At 40.6% G+C, this 16,943-nt stretch overlaps 2 protein-coding genes across 9 annotated transcripts in view; one reads left to right on the top strand and one right to left on the bottom strand.

Moving 5' to 3' along the window:
• The window catches only part of LOC142850272 (serine protease FAM111A-like), a 178,893-nt gene that overhangs the window by 125,870 nt on the left and 36,080 nt on the right, over positions 1-16,943 (bottom strand). The window lies entirely within an intron of this gene.
• Positions 359-16,578, top strand: LOC142850256 (serine protease FAM111A-like). 8 transcript variants are annotated; one of them, XR_012910668.1, is made up of 4 exons: positions 493-3,143; positions 4,552-5,474; positions 12,221-12,390; positions 13,289-16,578. XR_012910668.1 is itself a non-coding variant. In XM_075973565.1 (3 exons), exon 3 carries the CDS (start codon positions 4,874-4,876, stop codon positions 6,050-6,052), a length of 1,179 nt encoding a protein of 392 aa, XP_075829680.1. In that variant the 5' UTR covers positions 359-474; positions 1,296-3,143; positions 4,552-4,873; the 3' UTR covers positions 6,053-7,190. The 8 variants fall into 8 exon arrangements, 7 of the variants coding, with proteins under 7 accessions (XP_075829680.1, XP_075829684.1, XP_075829681.1 ...); XM_075973565.1 differs by lacking the exons at positions 12,221-12,390; positions 13,289-16,578 and adding an exon at positions 359-474 and having other exon boundaries at positions 1,296-3,143; positions 4,552-7,190; XM_075973569.1 differs by lacking the exons at positions 12,221-12,390; positions 13,289-16,578 and adding an exon at positions 390-474 and having other exon boundaries at positions 3,054-3,143; positions 4,552-7,190.

Here is a 16,943-nt window from a genome sequence, read left to right as displayed (position 1 = left end):
CCCCCACGCCTTCGGTGAGCCTCAGTGGAGCCCCTGCCTCCGCGGTAGCAAATGGCAATGAAGAACCCAGAGTCTGTGCTTCTCTGCCCTAGCCCTAATGGTGAGTCAGGGCTCAGCTTCCAACCTCCACCCCGAAGTAGGCGGTTCCGAGGGCCCAGCTCAGGTCTTTTCCCGCGCTTTCAAGCCCTGCCCAGTCAGATCTGTTAGAGTCCTGTCCCAGTTTGAGACAATTCTAAACCCCAACCCTCCGCCGCCAAAAGAAACTTGACAAGTAGAACTGACGCCAATGCTTTCAGACTGGCTGGTGATTGGCTCCGGGGAGGCTGTGTTTGCGTCACAAGCTGCTAACTCTGTAAAAGACCAATCCAAGACCCTTGGGTCAGAGAAGTTATTTAGGCGCACTTTTGTTCTGGCAGAGAGCCATTTCCGTGACTGGCAAAAAATATTCTGCCGCGACAGAAGAGCGAGTGGTAGGTGAGTTTGTAAGGAGATCAGCTCTTGTGACGGCTTACCCCTCACTTCCGGTTTGACCCGAAGCCTGGTAGGACTTGCAGGCAGTGGATTGATGCAAAAAAACCGCAAGCATTTTTAGATGAGAAAGGGTTGGGAGGAGAGTGAGCTCGGTTCCATTTGGGTGGTGTCTGCAGTTGTTGGGAGAGTAAAAGAACAAAAAGAAAGAATTTAACGTTTCTGTTTTTGTTTTTCAGTGCTCAAGGAAGAATACCTCTAGTTTAAAAAACTAGTGTCTGTAGTAGCCACTGCTCTTTTTCTGAAAATGCCTCCTTAAATGAACTAACCCGTGTCTCATTGTGTGCTGCAAACAGACCTGAATGTGGTTTCCTGTCTGTGCTTCTCTCCAGCATAAAACTGTGGGGAGCAGCGACAGAGACTGACTTCCTCACTCAGACTGTCAGCATGCTCGGGTGCTGGAGCCACGTGTGCTGGCTTCCTATGCCCCAGCTAGCCTGACTCTGAGTTAGCTATGTTACCCGTTTCGATCATCATAAATGCACCAAGGCAGGGATGTTCTTTTATTTCAGTAGCTTTCTCAAAGAAAATATCAAAGGTATTTATTTGTAGCCCTGGTCCCAAATACCTGGGTTTGGTGTACTCAACCAATCCTGATCTGTTACAAATACCCTTACCTCCACATTATAGCCCGAGTTAGACCAGAGTTTCGAATACCAGATCTATTTGTCTTTCCTCAACCATGCTCTTCTCCTTCAGCATGAACAAACATTTGTTAAGTAACTATTGCCTCAATAGCGGTAAGTTTAGCTTGGTTTTATCAACAGGTTTCTGGAGGCCACGTTGGACATTATCAACCTCCAGCTAGAACCTTGTGTTTCTCTGTTTCTTTTGCCTTCTGTACAGGTACAGTCTGCAAAGGTGAGAAAAGCATTATTGGGTTAGATTTTCAGTGTGTTTCACTGCTTTTCAAAAATTCTTCATTTTATTTTATAGGTAATGGTACCTTTTAATAAATTCTTATATTATCAGATTTTGAAACATTTGGATGTTCGTTTTTAAAAAAATTATCCGAGGCCATCCCAGACAGCACAGGAACCCTTGTCTTACAAAATTTGAGGCCAGAGAAACCCTGTCTCGAAAAACAAAACAAAACAAAACATCAAAAACAAAACCAAATAATTGGAAAGGTGATATGTGTACCATAACTGTGTTTATATTTAATGTGAATAAACTGGCATTGTTATTCTGAGGAAATATTCCTGAACTTTTAAGGATGGAAAGTGATACAGGGTTAAAATGTCACAGTGCTTCTAAGTGTAATCTAATACAATTAAAAGGCAGTGTGGGGCTTGGAGGTCGTTCCATTGGTAGACTTCTTGTCCAGCTTGCATGAAGCCTAGGGTTGGAGTCTAAGCATCACACACACCTGACATGGCAGCACATACCTGAGATGCTAGCACTTGGAGGAGACAAAATGAGAAGTTCAGTTTTCAAGGCCAGCCTTAGCTACAGGAGACATTTTCCGAAGAAGAAGGAAAAAAGAACAATTATTAATGATGGGTGTGATAGCTGAAAATTCACTGTGACTGTTTTTTCTTCTGTCTCTTTGTTTTCTCTGTCTCTTGCTCTTTCTGCTCTTTTTGTTTATGTTAGGAAACATTCACAGTAAAGCTCTCCAAAGTGTATTCTTTCGAGTTTCTGTCCTGAGAGAAAGTTTAACTCCTTTGGAATTTCATGGTTTTTGTGGGTGAAATAAGGCCGACAATACCAATTTCTCGTGCTTGAAAGAGTTATTTTGTTAAAACATTCCTTTGCTTTTTAGAGACAGCACATGGAAAGGTAGATACTTCCTCACTCTCACACACAAACATACATGCACACACACACATGCACCTGTAAACATACTCCAAAAAACAAAATCACAAACAAACAACAGCCCCACCATTAAAGCAAACAAGAAAACTCTAAAGTAGAAATTATGTGTCCTGAGTATCATCTTGGATCACTTTCAAGATTTCTTTTCCATCTGTCCTTCTAAATTTCTTTTGTTCTCAGGGTACTACCTACCCATTTTCTTCCCACCTGTCCCCCTGTATTTTAACCATCCTCCCATATCCACTCTAAGTGAAGACCAGATTTTAGCATCAGTGTGAATTAAAACACTCTTTTGAGTTCCCCGATTGCAATCCTCTGTTGGAATTAATATCTACTCTTGGTTTGTCTCTTTGCTTCAAGCAGTGAGCACATTACCGTCCTTGCCAAAGACATACCCACTCCCCCAAATTCTAGCTAGAACCTGCTGTCCATGGCAGCGGTGGGGGTTAGCAGTTAGACGTAGGTGATGCTGTGTCTGCTCTGGTTCCTGACACACGGTACCTTGATTTGATTTCTGGGGTGACTCTGCTGGGTGGATAAACTCTTGGCTACGAAGTGATCACCCTGTGAGAAGCAAGACTGAACAGAGGGGGAAGGTGTGATGTGGGACATCAGAAAATGTTCCCCTCTATACATCACCTATGACGATACTGATAAGGCTTGAAACCATTTTGAAATTAGCAATTCATCTGAGTTATCTGTTTCAGGTCTAGTCCATCGGGTGTTAGAGGCATACCTCACAGAACATCCTATTCATGCAAAGAAAAAGCATGGAAATCCTGCGCTACTTTTCTCAGGTATGTCTGCACATCCCTAGCAGACTTAGCAATCCTTGATCCTCAATCACAAGGTTCTAACTGCCATGAAACTATCTGACTGTGAATTGGGAGTATTACACACTCTGTTTCCTGTCCATTTGCTTCTTTCTAGCTTGGCGAATGGCACTGGGGAAGGGAATTATAAAACAAAAGAAGTCCGTATCAAAATACCCTTAACTGAAAAATAATACTACCTGGAGGAATAAGGGAGGAAAAAAGATAAAATACAATGTGTAAGATTAAACTGGGGAAACGCAAATGGGTGTTGTTCCCTGGCGTGGAAGCATCTTTCTGAGTGTGACTTAAACCTAAGAATGTTTACCTGTATAGTATTTTGTAGTTTCTGAAATGACTGTGTCGTTCATGCTTACTATAACCCTGATAGGCTTGTGAGAAGGATTTGCTTCCAGAATCTCTGCTTCATGTGTAGGCTCCCTGAGGTGCTCTCCAGACTGAGTATCGTGGCTGTACAGGGCTCTCTGAACTGGTCAAGAAGGGTGAGAAGGGCCAGACATTTGAGATGCTCCTTCAAAGGCATCAGCTCACTTTCATTATTCCATGTTCTAGGAAACTAGAAGATCCAAACACCTAGATATCCATGAAAAGGTTAAATCTGTTTCTGCCGCCCCCCACCCATAGCTTTGTGGTTATAAACAAGCTAATAACCACATACACAATCTGATGTTTTCTTTCTTAAGTATCAGGCCAGGCATGATGGCACATGCCTGTAATCTCAGAACTCTGAATAGAGAAGGAAGGGGACCATACGCTGAGGGCAGTCTGGGCTACAGTGTCTCAACACTCAAAACAGAACTCTTGGATAAAACATCTATGGTCTCTGCCATGGCTGAAGGAATGAGAGCACCTGAAGTACAGACCTAAGCACCTGTTTTAGATGCCTGGAATGTGTGACGAGAACTGGCTCCTCACTACTGTCCTTTGCCCTCCACATGAGTGGCCAGCATGCTTCAGGCCTGCACTCTCCCAGACACTCTTGGTGCTTTTAGGAGTCTCTGGTGAATAGTCAAAAGTGTATCTCAGTTCTTTCTATTGTGAATTTGAGACCAACCTGGGCTCCAGATCTAGGTCCACCGTAGCCATGGTTATTCAGTAAGACTCTCCTCTCAGTTCTGTGCATGCACGTACAAAGAAATTACAAAAGAGTTCTAAACAATTTTCATGTCTAAAAATTTTAATCTATTGTTTAAAATAATAAACAAATTATAAATAAAATGCTTTCTATTGGAACCGGTAGATTTTGAGACATCTAGGTGAGTTCTGCTCTTTCTGCCTGCTTATTGAGAAAATATGGCACATACTGTACAAAAATATCACAGGAATAACAATGTAGTCACAGTTTTCTAAAGTGTCTGTCATTTCTCTTTAGGTCCCCAAGGAGCAGAATGATCCCATAATTTCTCAAAGGAAAATGGAATGTAGAAAAAGACCAAAGGAGGTGATCAAAAACCAGGACCAAAGATCACACTGCAATCAAAAAGCTCCACGAATTCAGAACTCTTTTCAAAATACAACAATTACCATCACCTTTGGTGTAAACCATGCAGTCTGTAAGGTAGCAGATAAGGGGTCAAGTAGCTTATATGAGGCCCTGAACACCCTTGACCTTGTCAAAAGAGAAATAGAAAAACAGCCAGGCAAAGAAATGCTGGTGTGTCAAAGAAGGAACAGAAGGGTACATAAACCTCGGTATGCCCCTCCGTTGTTTTCCACAAGGCAGCCATGTGGTCATTACATTTTCCAAAACTGAAAGTGAGGAGAAAGAAGACAATGAAGTGTGTGGCCGCTTTGACCAGTCATCTGCTGAGTGTGTTGTATTTTACATTCATGCGGTCGGGAATGGGGAGCAAAGAATTTTGAGGTGCAGGGAACTTCACGAGGAGGGCACCAAACTCTGTGTCTATGGCTTCAAGGGAGAGACCATCAAGTCCACTCTGCAGAAGGATGGCAGGTTTCTCTCTTTTGTAGAGAGTGACCATTGGAAACTTATTACCAATGACACCATCGTAGCAAACAGCCAGCCAGTAGATGTGTTAGAGGGTAAGCTCTTTCAGATTGATGTTGAGAGAAAGAAGAGCCCTTGGAAGGCAGTGGCAACTAAGAAATCTGACTTAGAGGACAGAAACTTCACTATATTAAAAGAATACATTGTGAATTTGTACCCCACATTAAAAAGACAACGGGAAGAACTAAGAACATACATCAAGGAAGAGAGTGAGAAAAGAGAGAACACTTCCTTACTCAAAGCACATAGAGAAAACTTCAGGAAGCTGACCCAAAGCTCCATCCCAGGTAAAGTCCTCAAACTTCTTTCCCAGCTCAGTGACTCAGTTGGGTTCATAGTTTGGAACAACAATGGAAACAGGGGTAGTGCTACTTGCTTCCTTTTTAAAGGGCTGTACATTTTCACTTGCCGGCATGTAATAGATGACGTAGTAGGGGAAGGCATAGAGCCAAGTAAGTGGGCAGATATAATTGGGCAGTGTATAAGAGTGACGTTTGATTTTCAAGTGTTCCCTGTCAAAGAAGACAGCTATCATTTTGTTGAACCTTGGTTTGAGGTGTCTGATGTCACTCTTGACTATGCTGTCCTGAAACTGAAGGAAAGAGGACAGCACATCCCTACAGGACTCGGTAATGGAACACCTTCTGAATCACTTAGTGGATTTCTGTTTATGATTGGTCATCCAGATGGAAAATACAAGGTTGTTGATGGTTGTACTGTGATTAATGAAAACAAGCAAAGAAGGGAATGTGAGGATATTCGTGGAAGAGAAGCAGATGGTAGCAGGGATCCTATGCAGTATATCTATATGTACACCCAAAGAAGTTTCCAGGAAAAAGTCCATGAACCTGGTGTGGTTGCCTGAGATAACACTTTTTATTGTGGGTCTTCGGGATCTCCTGTATTTGATTCTAAAGGGTCACTGATAGCCATGCACACTGCTGGCTTCATTTGTGAGTATGAAAGTGGGGTTTCCAGTATCGTCGAGTTGGGATCTTCAATGAAACACATCCTTGATGATATTAAGCAAAAACATGAAAAATGGTACAGTGAAATCTGTGTATTCAACGGGATGTAGAAATGCTGAGTCTGAGAATTCCATTTCCTATTTGGTGTAGGAAGTCCTACGGCCAGTGGTTACCTGCCCACTGGGGCGTTGCCTACTGTCCTATAGAAGCCAATGTAGAGGATGCTTCTGCTCCCTTTTTCTGGCTGTGGGGTTTGGTTGCTGTTCTCCTTTGAAGCAGAGAATTCTAATTTGTGAATCTACCCCTAAATAGATAAGCATCTATTTCTGAATTTTGAGCCAGTGTGGGATATTTTTTAAAGCATCCTTCTTTACCTATTGTTAAAGCAGTTGCCTCTGCTTTGTTTTTGTGTAGGCATGATAATATATTTTTTGGACTTTTAGATGGCAATTTTTCTTTCATGAACAATTGATGTTTTAGTCTATGTCCTATATATACCATGCATTTTTGATTGTAAATAATTTTTCAATGTATTCTGATCACAGTTTCTCCTCCCTCAACCCCTCCCGGATAATCGCCATCTTCCCACCCACCCAAATCCACACTATATTTTTCTTTCTCCGATAAGAAAACAAGCATTGGTGAGCTCCCATTAGATCAGCCCCATTGTCTCAGTGGGTGGGCGCACCCCTCGCGGTCCTGACTTCCTTGCTCATGTTCTCCCTCCTCATTTGGACCTTGAGAGCTCAGTCCAGTGCTCCCTGGTGGAGCTAATCTAATGGGTGCTCAACAAAGCAATCTGGACTGGGACTGAGGGAACCTGTGATCAATCCGGACTCCCTGCACGTGTCAGACAAGGAGGGCTGACTGAGAAGCCAAGGACAATGGCACTGGGTTTTGATCCTACTTTATGTACTGGCTTTGGGAGGCTAGTCTGTTTGGATGCTCACCTTCCTAGACCTGGATGGAGATAGGAGGTCCTTGGTCTTCCCACAGGGCAGGGAACCCTGACTGCTCTTTGAACTGGGAGGGAGGGGGAGGGAAATGTGGGGAGCGGGAGGGAAATGGGGAAGGAGAGGAGGTGGAAATTTTTAAGTAAAAATAACAATTAAAAATAAAAGAATTCCAGCCGGGCGGTGGTGGCACATGCCTTTAATTCCAGCACTTGGGAGGCAGAGGTTGGCGGATCGCTGTGAGATCGAGACCAGCCTGGTCTACTGAGCTAGTTCTAGGACAGGCTCCTAAGCCACAGAGAAACCCTGTCTCGAAAAAAAAAAAAAGAATTCCACTAAAAAGGTTAAAATTAATCATTGTATTTTAAATTATGTAATGATTAATGTCTTCTGTAAACTGTTTACCATGTAAATTTTAATATGGGGAGATGACATACTGACCATAAAGAACTCCTGTACTAGTTTCATAATCCTGGCAACATAAAGTTATTTCAAAAGAAGCAGTTAGAAAAGACAGGCCAATTTAGGATATTAATTCCTTTGTACAAGCAAAACTAGGCAAGAATGATGGAGGAGGGTCATCTCTTTATCTCTTGCTTTCATTGGTTAATTAATAAAGAAACTGCTTGGCCTGATAGGTCAGAACATAGGTGTGTGGAGTAGACAGAACAGAATGCTGGGAAGAAAGGAAGTGAGTCAGATGCCATGGAACCAGCTGCCAGGTCAGACATGCTGAATCTTTCCTGGTAAGCCACGACCTTGTGGTGCTAAACAAATTACTAAATATGGGTTAAAGCAAGATGTGAGAATTAGCCAATAAGGGGCTACAGATAATGGGCCAGGCAGTGTTTAAAAGAAAAAAAAAGAAGAAAACAAGCAGGCATCTACAAAGATAAATGAAACAACAACAACAACAAAAAAAAACAGGATCAGAACCAAGAAACAGAAAAGAGAGCAAAGGAAAAGAAACAGAGACACAGAAACACATACATTCACATGCAAAGAAATAATGTAAAAAATATACAACTGCTAACACCAACCTATAAGCAAATAACATACCATATTTGTCAGTCTGGGTCAGATTTACCTATCTGAGGATGATTTTGTTCTAGCTCTGTTCACTTCCCTGCAAATTTTTTCAATTGAGGGCCCTTTTCTTTGTTTTTTTGTTAACATCAAGCATGATAGTAGTTTGATTCTTGCTTTAATGTTATGATAGATAGCTTAATTTTTTTTATTCTGAAAGACCACAACTCCAGAAAATTGAACAAAATGTGGATATGACACTCTGATTTCTGATCGCCCAGAACAATGTCATCTGTACCCCATTTGAGGGTCTTTTTAACTACTTAGTAATATTCCATTTTCTTCTTCCACATAACTGCTGATGGACATCTAGGCTGTTTCCAGCTGAACATTGTTGATCAGTGTCTCTGTAGTAGGAATCAGAATCCTCTAGGTATATTCCCAGGAGTGGTATAGCCAGATCCTGAGGTAGACCTATTCCCAGCTTCCTGAAGATCCTCACACTGTTTTTCCTTAGTGCCTGTACAAGTTTGCACTCCCAACAGCAGTGTATGAATGCTTCCCTTATATCAAGCCTTCAGTATGAGCTATCTCTTATTTTATCGATCTTAGCCATTCTGACTGGTGTAAGATGATATCTCAAAGAATTTTGATTTGCATTTCCTTGAAGACTGTTGGCCAATTGTATGTCTACTTTTCAGAATGCTCCATTTAGATTTGTACTCCATTTAAATGAGTCATCTGCTTTCTTGATGAACATAAAAATGCCCCTTAATTTTTAATATGTGTGTGCATGTGTGTGTGTGTGTGTATTTACCACTCTATTGGATACAGTTGGTAAAATCGTTTCCCATTCTGTAGTCTGCCACTTTGTGATGTGGAATTCCCCACTGTATGCTGTGAATATGATCGGGTAATAAAGAATTTGTCTTGGGCCTGGCAGGGCAGAATAGAGGGAGTCAGGGTAAACTAAACTGAATGCTGGGAGAAAGAAGGTGGAGTCAAGGAGACACCATGAACCTGCCGCTGGGAACAGACATGCATAGGAAACTTGCCTGTAAGCCACAGCCACATGGCGGTACACAGATTAATAGAAATAGGTTAAATTAAGATGTATGAGTTAGCTAATAGAAAGCTAGAGCTAATGGGACAATCAGTGATTTAATTAATACAGCTTCTGTGTGGTTATTTTGGGGGCTAGCAGCTGGGAACTAATAAACGTTCTCTTACAACAACTTTGTCTAAATGATGGTGTTTTTTGCCATATAGAAGCTTTTAATTTTAATAAGGTTCCATTTATTAATTATTTTTCTTAGTGCCTGTGTTATCAATGTCCTGTTCAGGAAATCTTTCCTATGTCAATGAGCACAAGGGAATGCTGCTGATACATGGACACAAAACAGTAGTTAATATACATGTGTGTTAATTTGTATGTGAATGAGAAATAACATATTAATGAGAGAATGTGTTCAGGCTGTTTTTGCTTGTTTGTTTGGCTTTTCTTCTCAATTTTATTTGTTTTTATGCATATGGTATTTTGTCTGAACATATGTCTATATACCACATGTGACCTGGTGTTCATAAAAGCCAAAACAGGGTATCATATCTTCTAGCACTGGAGTTACAGACAGTTGTGAGCTGTCATGTAGGTTCTGGGAATTGAACCCAGGTCCTTTGTAAGAGCAGGCGGTGCTCTTAACGACTGGCTCACATTTACAGCTCAAATATCTTCTGCTTTTAATCTTATACATGCCATTTCTTACTAAACATGCTTGAATCAGGGCTTTAAGCATGCTTGAGTCAGGCCCTCTTCCCAACAAGGGAATATATATATTCTTCATATATTTAGAGCACAATTAATTAAACATTACTAAATTAACTTATCAGAGCACACATACAGTCTTTCGTTTGAGGTACTGATTTCATAAATGATTTTCAAGTATGCATACCTTCAGGTTCACTGTGAACTGTAAATTTCTACTGGATTTAGCAAGTGTATAAAGTCATATATTGGTCCTTAGGCTGCCATACAGAAGTGTGGCTGCCCTAAAAGCCTGTGATTTGTGTCTTTGTCTCATTTCTCCCCTCTGAACCAAAGTGAATCGTAGATGTATGGTGCTCACAATTTCATCTATTCCAGAATGTCATATTACACAGGATCATATCCTATGCAACCTGTTGGAACTGACTCAGATGCCATTAAAGTTTCTTCTGTATCTTGTGCTTTGCGATCTCATTTCTATTTGCTGTTTGTTAACGCTGGATACATTTATCACAGTTTTACACATGTATTCACCCTTTAACAATCTCACAGTTGCTTTCTCAGGTGCTGTGATTATTAATGAAAACGCTAAAGACTTCTGTGTTTTTGTGGTTTTGATGAAATATATCAATACTATTGAGTAAATACCAATTAACAGATGTGATTGATGGATTAAATTCTAAAACAATACTTAGCTTTGAAAAAGTTTTCCAAAATTTCTTTCAAAGTACCCACAATTTTGAATTTCCTATTCTAAACAAGAGACATACTATTCCAAACCCCTCCCCAAATCTCATATTATTAACTTCCAGGTTGTGGTTTGTGTGATTGATTTGAACTTAGGTATCTTAGCTGGGATGTTTGGAATTCTTCACTGAATACCAGGTTTTTGTTGTTGTTGTTATTTTTAAAGAAATCGAGGATGTTTGGGGCGAGTTGCGATGTAATAGAGCTGCTCTAGATAGTGTAGGAAGTACGGGCTCTTTGAGGAGGAGAAAAATAGAAGATATTTCTAAACTCTAGCTAGAGAGTGTCAGCCTAAACCTGCGGAAGAGGGAGAAAAGTCCTCACAGAAGTGGAGATGTCTAAGGAGTTGCTCTGACTTCCTACCATGACACTAGCCATTTATGGAGAGATCACAACTACATTACTTAGAAGTAAGATATTGCAATGCTCTGTCTAACATCCATGACTTTCGGAGTAAGAATGCTCACCACTAGGTTTCCACCTTCCAAGATGCCCATACATGTTATTCATTGGCAAATGTTAGCCCATAAAATATAGGAATGTGGGGGAAATAGTTCTTGGCCCTGTCAGGCAGTAGCAATACTACAGCTTATAGATAAGGAGCCTTCATGTGTTACATACACACATACACATAATCACAAGTTGATTTCAACATGTTAGTGATAGAGATTATAATGTATCTTCCAACTTCACTAACCACTGATGCCAAACCATTTGTGAATTCTCCCACAAGCAATGCTCTGAAAAAGATCCAACAGTCAGTGTTTTTGTCAATCTGAAATGGGTGACTTTTCAAGTGCCCTCTTTAATATGATGATGTCATCATAGATAAGCCTACCTAAGAGTTCCATATTAAAATTGGGCACAGGTATGAAATTTTCATTTCTACAATAAACTCCCATGTTTCCACTGATGCTCTGTTATATCTAGAAATTCCAAGTGGCCTGAAGACATTTGTACATTCTCTTGATTCATTTTATGAATGAGTCTTTATTTTGAGACTAGATTTCAGGTATTCCAGGCTATCTATCTATCTATCTATCTATCTATCTATCTATCTATCTATCTATCTATCTATCTATCATATACACATATATCATATATATACAATCATATATATCATATATACACAATCTACCAAATCTATCATACACACACACACACACACACAGACACACACATATATATAGCCAAGGTTAACCTTGAATTGTCTTTGTCTTTGCATTTGTGCAAGAGTACCTGTGTCTGTGTGGTATGCGTGTATATCTTTGGTTTGTGCCTAGGTATATGATTGAGCATATATGTCTATATGTCTATGTGGGCAAATGAGATGTATTGTGAGTGTGCGAAAGCCGTAAACCAACATCAGGCCTCTCATACATTCATTCTTTGCCTTAGTTTTTGAGACAGTTTCACTTCCAGGACCTGCAGATTACTGATTTGGCCAGGCTGACTGTCCAGCAAGCACTAGGATTGTCCTCTTTGGCCTCCTCTGTAGTAGAATTACAGGCAACATAGGGATCAACTGGATTTTTCTGTTTACTAATTATCCAATTATGGTCTTGATGCTCACGCAGAGAACACTTTATGGACTGAAACATTTCTCCCACCCTGGAAGTCCTGCTTCTCTCACAAGTTCTTGAAGTTCTGACCCACTTGCCTCCCTCTGCCAAGTGCTGGGATTATAGGAATATACCATTCCATCAGGTGCACAAGGGGGCCAGGAACCAAATTCAAAGCATGCTGGGTAAGCATTCTACCAAGGACTTCATACTCAGCTCTCTAAAGGCTGTATTTATTCATTTATTTTATGAAAACCAAATTTCTTCATGACACTTTCATGTCATGAAGTTTTGGTTTATTCTGCCTACCATCCACTCCTCTCTCCACCTGGTCTCCATCCTACTCCCAGAATTCCTCCTTCTTCTTTGATGGATGTTTCCCAATAATCTCCTTAACCATTTCCTCAAAGCTTTTGCAGATCTTCTCTGTCCCTTCTGTCTCAAGGGCCCCTTTTTCTAGTTCCTGCCTCGAACCATGTTTACTTCCACCCAAACTCACATCCAAAGGCTTTCAGTGTGGCCTCTTACTCAGTTCTCATTTCTGCAATCATTCTTTCCATAATATTCATTCTATTTCCCATGGTGATTGTCATAAGTTCTTCTCTAAGTGTTAAAGAATAACAGAAATTTTGAATTCAGATTTTGAATAATTACCAATCTGTGTACATAGCATGACTTAAAAATCTTAATGATGACTTACAAAAGAATATAATATAATGGTGATAGGATGTGCACTGTCATAGACACTTGAAATGGGATATAGTCCTCTTATATGTGCAACTCGGAGTCCTGCCCTTTCTTTGAAAAAAGATGGATGTGTGATCAGAAACAATCTGACAATCATACCAATGGGTCAGAGAGAATATTTTGTTGAGGGCAGGCAGCTATGATGTGTCTAAGAACCTCCAGAAGTCAGAAGGACTGAACTTGATAATGTGGGAAGGTTGAGAGCAGACGCTCCTCACCAGCAATTGCATTGATTCTTCACTCTGCCAGCGCTGGGTTACATGCTGGAAATTTCTGTACAGCTGGCAGTAGAGAACGAGCTAACAACACTTTCTCACAATTCCCTTTTTTCTACAGATACCCAGCAGAAATGATGTCAACAAGCATGAAGTAGCCCTTGAAGTTTGGGATTCAAATCTGAACAATAATGAAAAACATCGATGCATGTTTCCCTTAAATGAAAGCCCCATCTAATTAGAGAACACTGTACTTGCAGAATGGGGTAGAGCCATTTAGATGAAGTAACACTTTCAGAAGATGTAGAGAATCATTCTAATATGATCAATGTTGTTTATAGATACAACAACTCAAGGGTATATAACCCTGAGGCTGCCTCTGAAATGGCTGGTTTGCTGCAGTATGCACACTTCTATATAAAACTTCTTAATATAGTGGGTATTCATGTTCTCCAATGAAGGAATATGGAATGCTTCCTGCTGGCATATGATTGGATACTTTTATAAATGTCAATATAGACTTCATGCCTTTACTGACTTTTGATAGTCTACGTATTCTATTCTTTACAATATTAAATAGAAAAAAAATAAGAGGTTAGTTAACTTGTTGAAAGAAGACACAAAAGATAGTCACAGTAATTAGAAAACTAACAAGTAGATTTCATTTCAGATATTTCAAACTGATCTAGGGAGTGCTAAAAAGGAAAAGATATTGACAAGTGGACTTGTTACCACAGGTTGGTAATCGGCTACTCCAGAGGCTAATGAGAGAATCACAGGTGCCAAGACAGCCCGAGCTCCAGAGGATGCTAAAGGCCAACCGTGAAATTCTGCCCCCAAATCAGAAATTAAAAGTGGGGTGGGCTGAGAGGCATTCCCCAATTGTAGGAAATGAAATGGTATCTACATGATCCTAACAGACATCATTTTCTTTATTATAAGAGAATGAGATACTTTTAGTAATGAAAACTGTTTTCCACAAAGCAAAAATGTCAAAAGCATCAAATAAATCTTGCAAATTTTGGTGAACAGCCCTTCTCACCCAACCCATTTTTTTTATTGGTAAAAGAGAAAACTGGAGTGTACAGGATGCATGATGGCCAGTGATTTCTTGGAGTTTGATTTTGATTAGAATCTTATAGTTCTTGTTTAAGGTAAATTTGCAGAATTAAATAAACACAATTTAATAACTTTGTCCAAGAATTTGTAAGAGGAAAGCTAGCCACAAAGTTACATTCCATTGGAAACATTCAGAATGCTCATTGGGATTGTGTGTTAATCATATCAACACTTAAGGAGCAAAGACTCAAACGTGAAGATAGCAACAACTGAAACACACAGATATGCCAGGAAATGGAAAGAGGCAGGCATCTAAAATAGGAAAAAAAAATCTCTGCACAAAAACTTCCCCAAAACTTGAGGAACTTATGATGAAAGAAATTTTCTGAATAAAATTGGGGAAGGTTGATAATTTTCTCGAATATGAATAATATAATTAGATTACAGTTATAGATTACAGAAAAAATAATATACAGATTCACATAATTTGCTTTCTGTATTTTCCACAAAGATCCTTCCATCAAAAATGTGCCCAATGTTTGTGAAAGAATAAAGGTGTTGAAGAGAAAAAGCCATGAACAAAAGCAGGAATATGTTGTCAATTTTTAATTAAAAGACCAAAGTAATCCTAGGCAAGGAAAAGTGTGATCTTGACCAATGTTACCAAGCTATCTTTCATGATATGTCTCCAAAAATTAAATAAACTCAAACTGAACAACTTTCACAAAAACAAGTGGGGTGGGAATGTGATTCAGGCGTAAACCATTTATCTAGCATACACAAGGTCTTGAGATTAATCGCCAGTGAAAAATACATATTAGAATTTAAGTCAATAATTAAGATTTTTCCTCATTGGCTTTTTAAATTGGAAACATCTTAATCCTTACTGAAAATGCTCAGCTCATGAACAACGTACCTTACAAAACCTCTTGATTTGCTGTTCTAAACGCTTGGGATGCTGCATCTTCATAACTGGCCGAAAGTGTCTTACACTCTGACAAGGTTTCAAAGTCCTTTGGTCATCTGAATTCGCTTCCTTTTATATCATCTATGGCACCAGCTTCTACTGGCAGTAGAATGCTCCAGGTTTTCTGCTCATTTCTCTCAGCTCAGCATCTACTATCCCATAATTGGCAGGTAAGAAAGTCACCCACTCTCTGCCGCATTCTTCCCATCGCATTCGGGGCTTTGGAAACCAAAGGCTGACTCTCAAGCAATTGATTTGCAAGTAATAGAAATCGGGTTCTTCTGTACTTACTACTCTGAAGGATAGAAACAAAGTGGAGGACATCTCGCTTCTGCTCCACTTCCAGGCAAGCTAAGTCAGAAAGGGTGAGTGTGCAGAAATCACTGCATAAATTACCTCAGTGTCCATGTGTAGCAGCCAGCTTCTTCCATAACCGCAGCGCTAGCAGCAGCGGTTGGAGGATCTGGCATTTGCTTTGATGCTGAAGGAGGCTACTTTGATAGAACCTGTTTCCTAGTGACTCCCAGGTCATCACCGACCTTATGTTCTTGAACTTAGTGATGCCACTGCTGCCCGCTGAACCCACTGCTCTGTGCATCCTAAATCCTTCCTGCACAGGATTCTTCATTTTGTGTTTTATCAACCTGGACTTGACAGTTAACAGCTAGTTGGACCGTCTCACTATCACATGGTTCTATATGAAAGAGACACCAATGCAAAATGATCAACCTTTAAAACAGACATACCATGATTTGAACTGAACAAATTCTACACACACACACACACAAGCACATGAACACACACACACACTTTGGTATGAAAGAGGACAAGGTGGTCATGGTGGGGTACATAGGAAATGTTAGAAGGACAGAAGAGAAAGAGAAATGGTGTAATTACATAATTCTCAAAAACTAAAAAGAATGAAAGTAAGAAGGGAACTCAGCACAGTAGTGTAGGAGCAAAGAGGAAAAGCTTCCTCCTCCCTGTCCTTTTCATTCTTCTGAGTCTTTCTGTGCTATAATTTATTTAACTCAGTTGCAAAACATTATGATTTCAACACGTAGTAACTACATGTGTTTGGATATCCCATGTTTTCATACCAAGTTCCTTTCTATACAGTGATGTATTTTTGTATTTATATCATGTCTCAGTTGATACTAACACATGGCAAATGCTTAGCAGCATGTTTGTGACCTGTGTGTCTGAAGTGGACACAATGCTCGTCATCAGGACTGAAACGATCAGCAGGCACTCGGGTTCCTTTGGGAAACGGATTCATGATAAGTGAATTTGCTCTGAAGGCACCTGTAGCTTCTTCCTGATTCTCAAAGCTTTCGCCTGCCACCTGCAAGGGCTGTGGCTCTCTCCTTCCTGGAACTCACTCACATCCCTGGCAACAGTGATAATCTTCTTCGCAGCAGGTGTCCTTGTAGGACCCAGTTCCTGAGGACTCCCGCGGACCAAGTTCCTGCCTGGGGCAGTTTGCCTACCTATGTTGAGCTGGGGCAGGATCCTGGCACCCTGGTTCCTCCCCTTAACTCGCTGGTCAGATCAGCATCAGGCCCTCTACCCACAGCGGGGGACGTGCAAATACGAATAAAGAAGAATCTTAGAGAGGAAAGGGCAGTTCTCCCCAGCTGCAGCCTGGCTGCAACTCTCAGCCTTCTGACAGGAAGTAGGCTGCTCTGGGGCCAGGAGTGCTCTGTTGCCTATAGCGGTGACGTCACCACTTTCCCGCTGTCAGCACAAG

This window comes from Microtus pennsylvanicus, chromosome 5 (genome assembly GCF_037038515.1).
Source record: "Microtus pennsylvanicus isolate mMicPen1 chromosome 5, mMicPen1.hap1, whole genome shotgun sequence".
Classification (NCBI taxonomy): Eukaryota; Metazoa; Chordata; class Mammalia; order Rodentia; family Cricetidae; genus Microtus; species Microtus pennsylvanicus.
Note: the sequence above shows the minus strand (reverse complement) of the source record. Positions and strands in the feature narration are given on the sequence as shown.

Coding starts and splice junctions, on each gene's coding strand:
- LOC142850256 (XM_075973565.1), top strand. CDS start 4,874: ATGCCCCTCCGTTGTTTTCCACAAGGCAGCCATGTGGTCATTACATTT.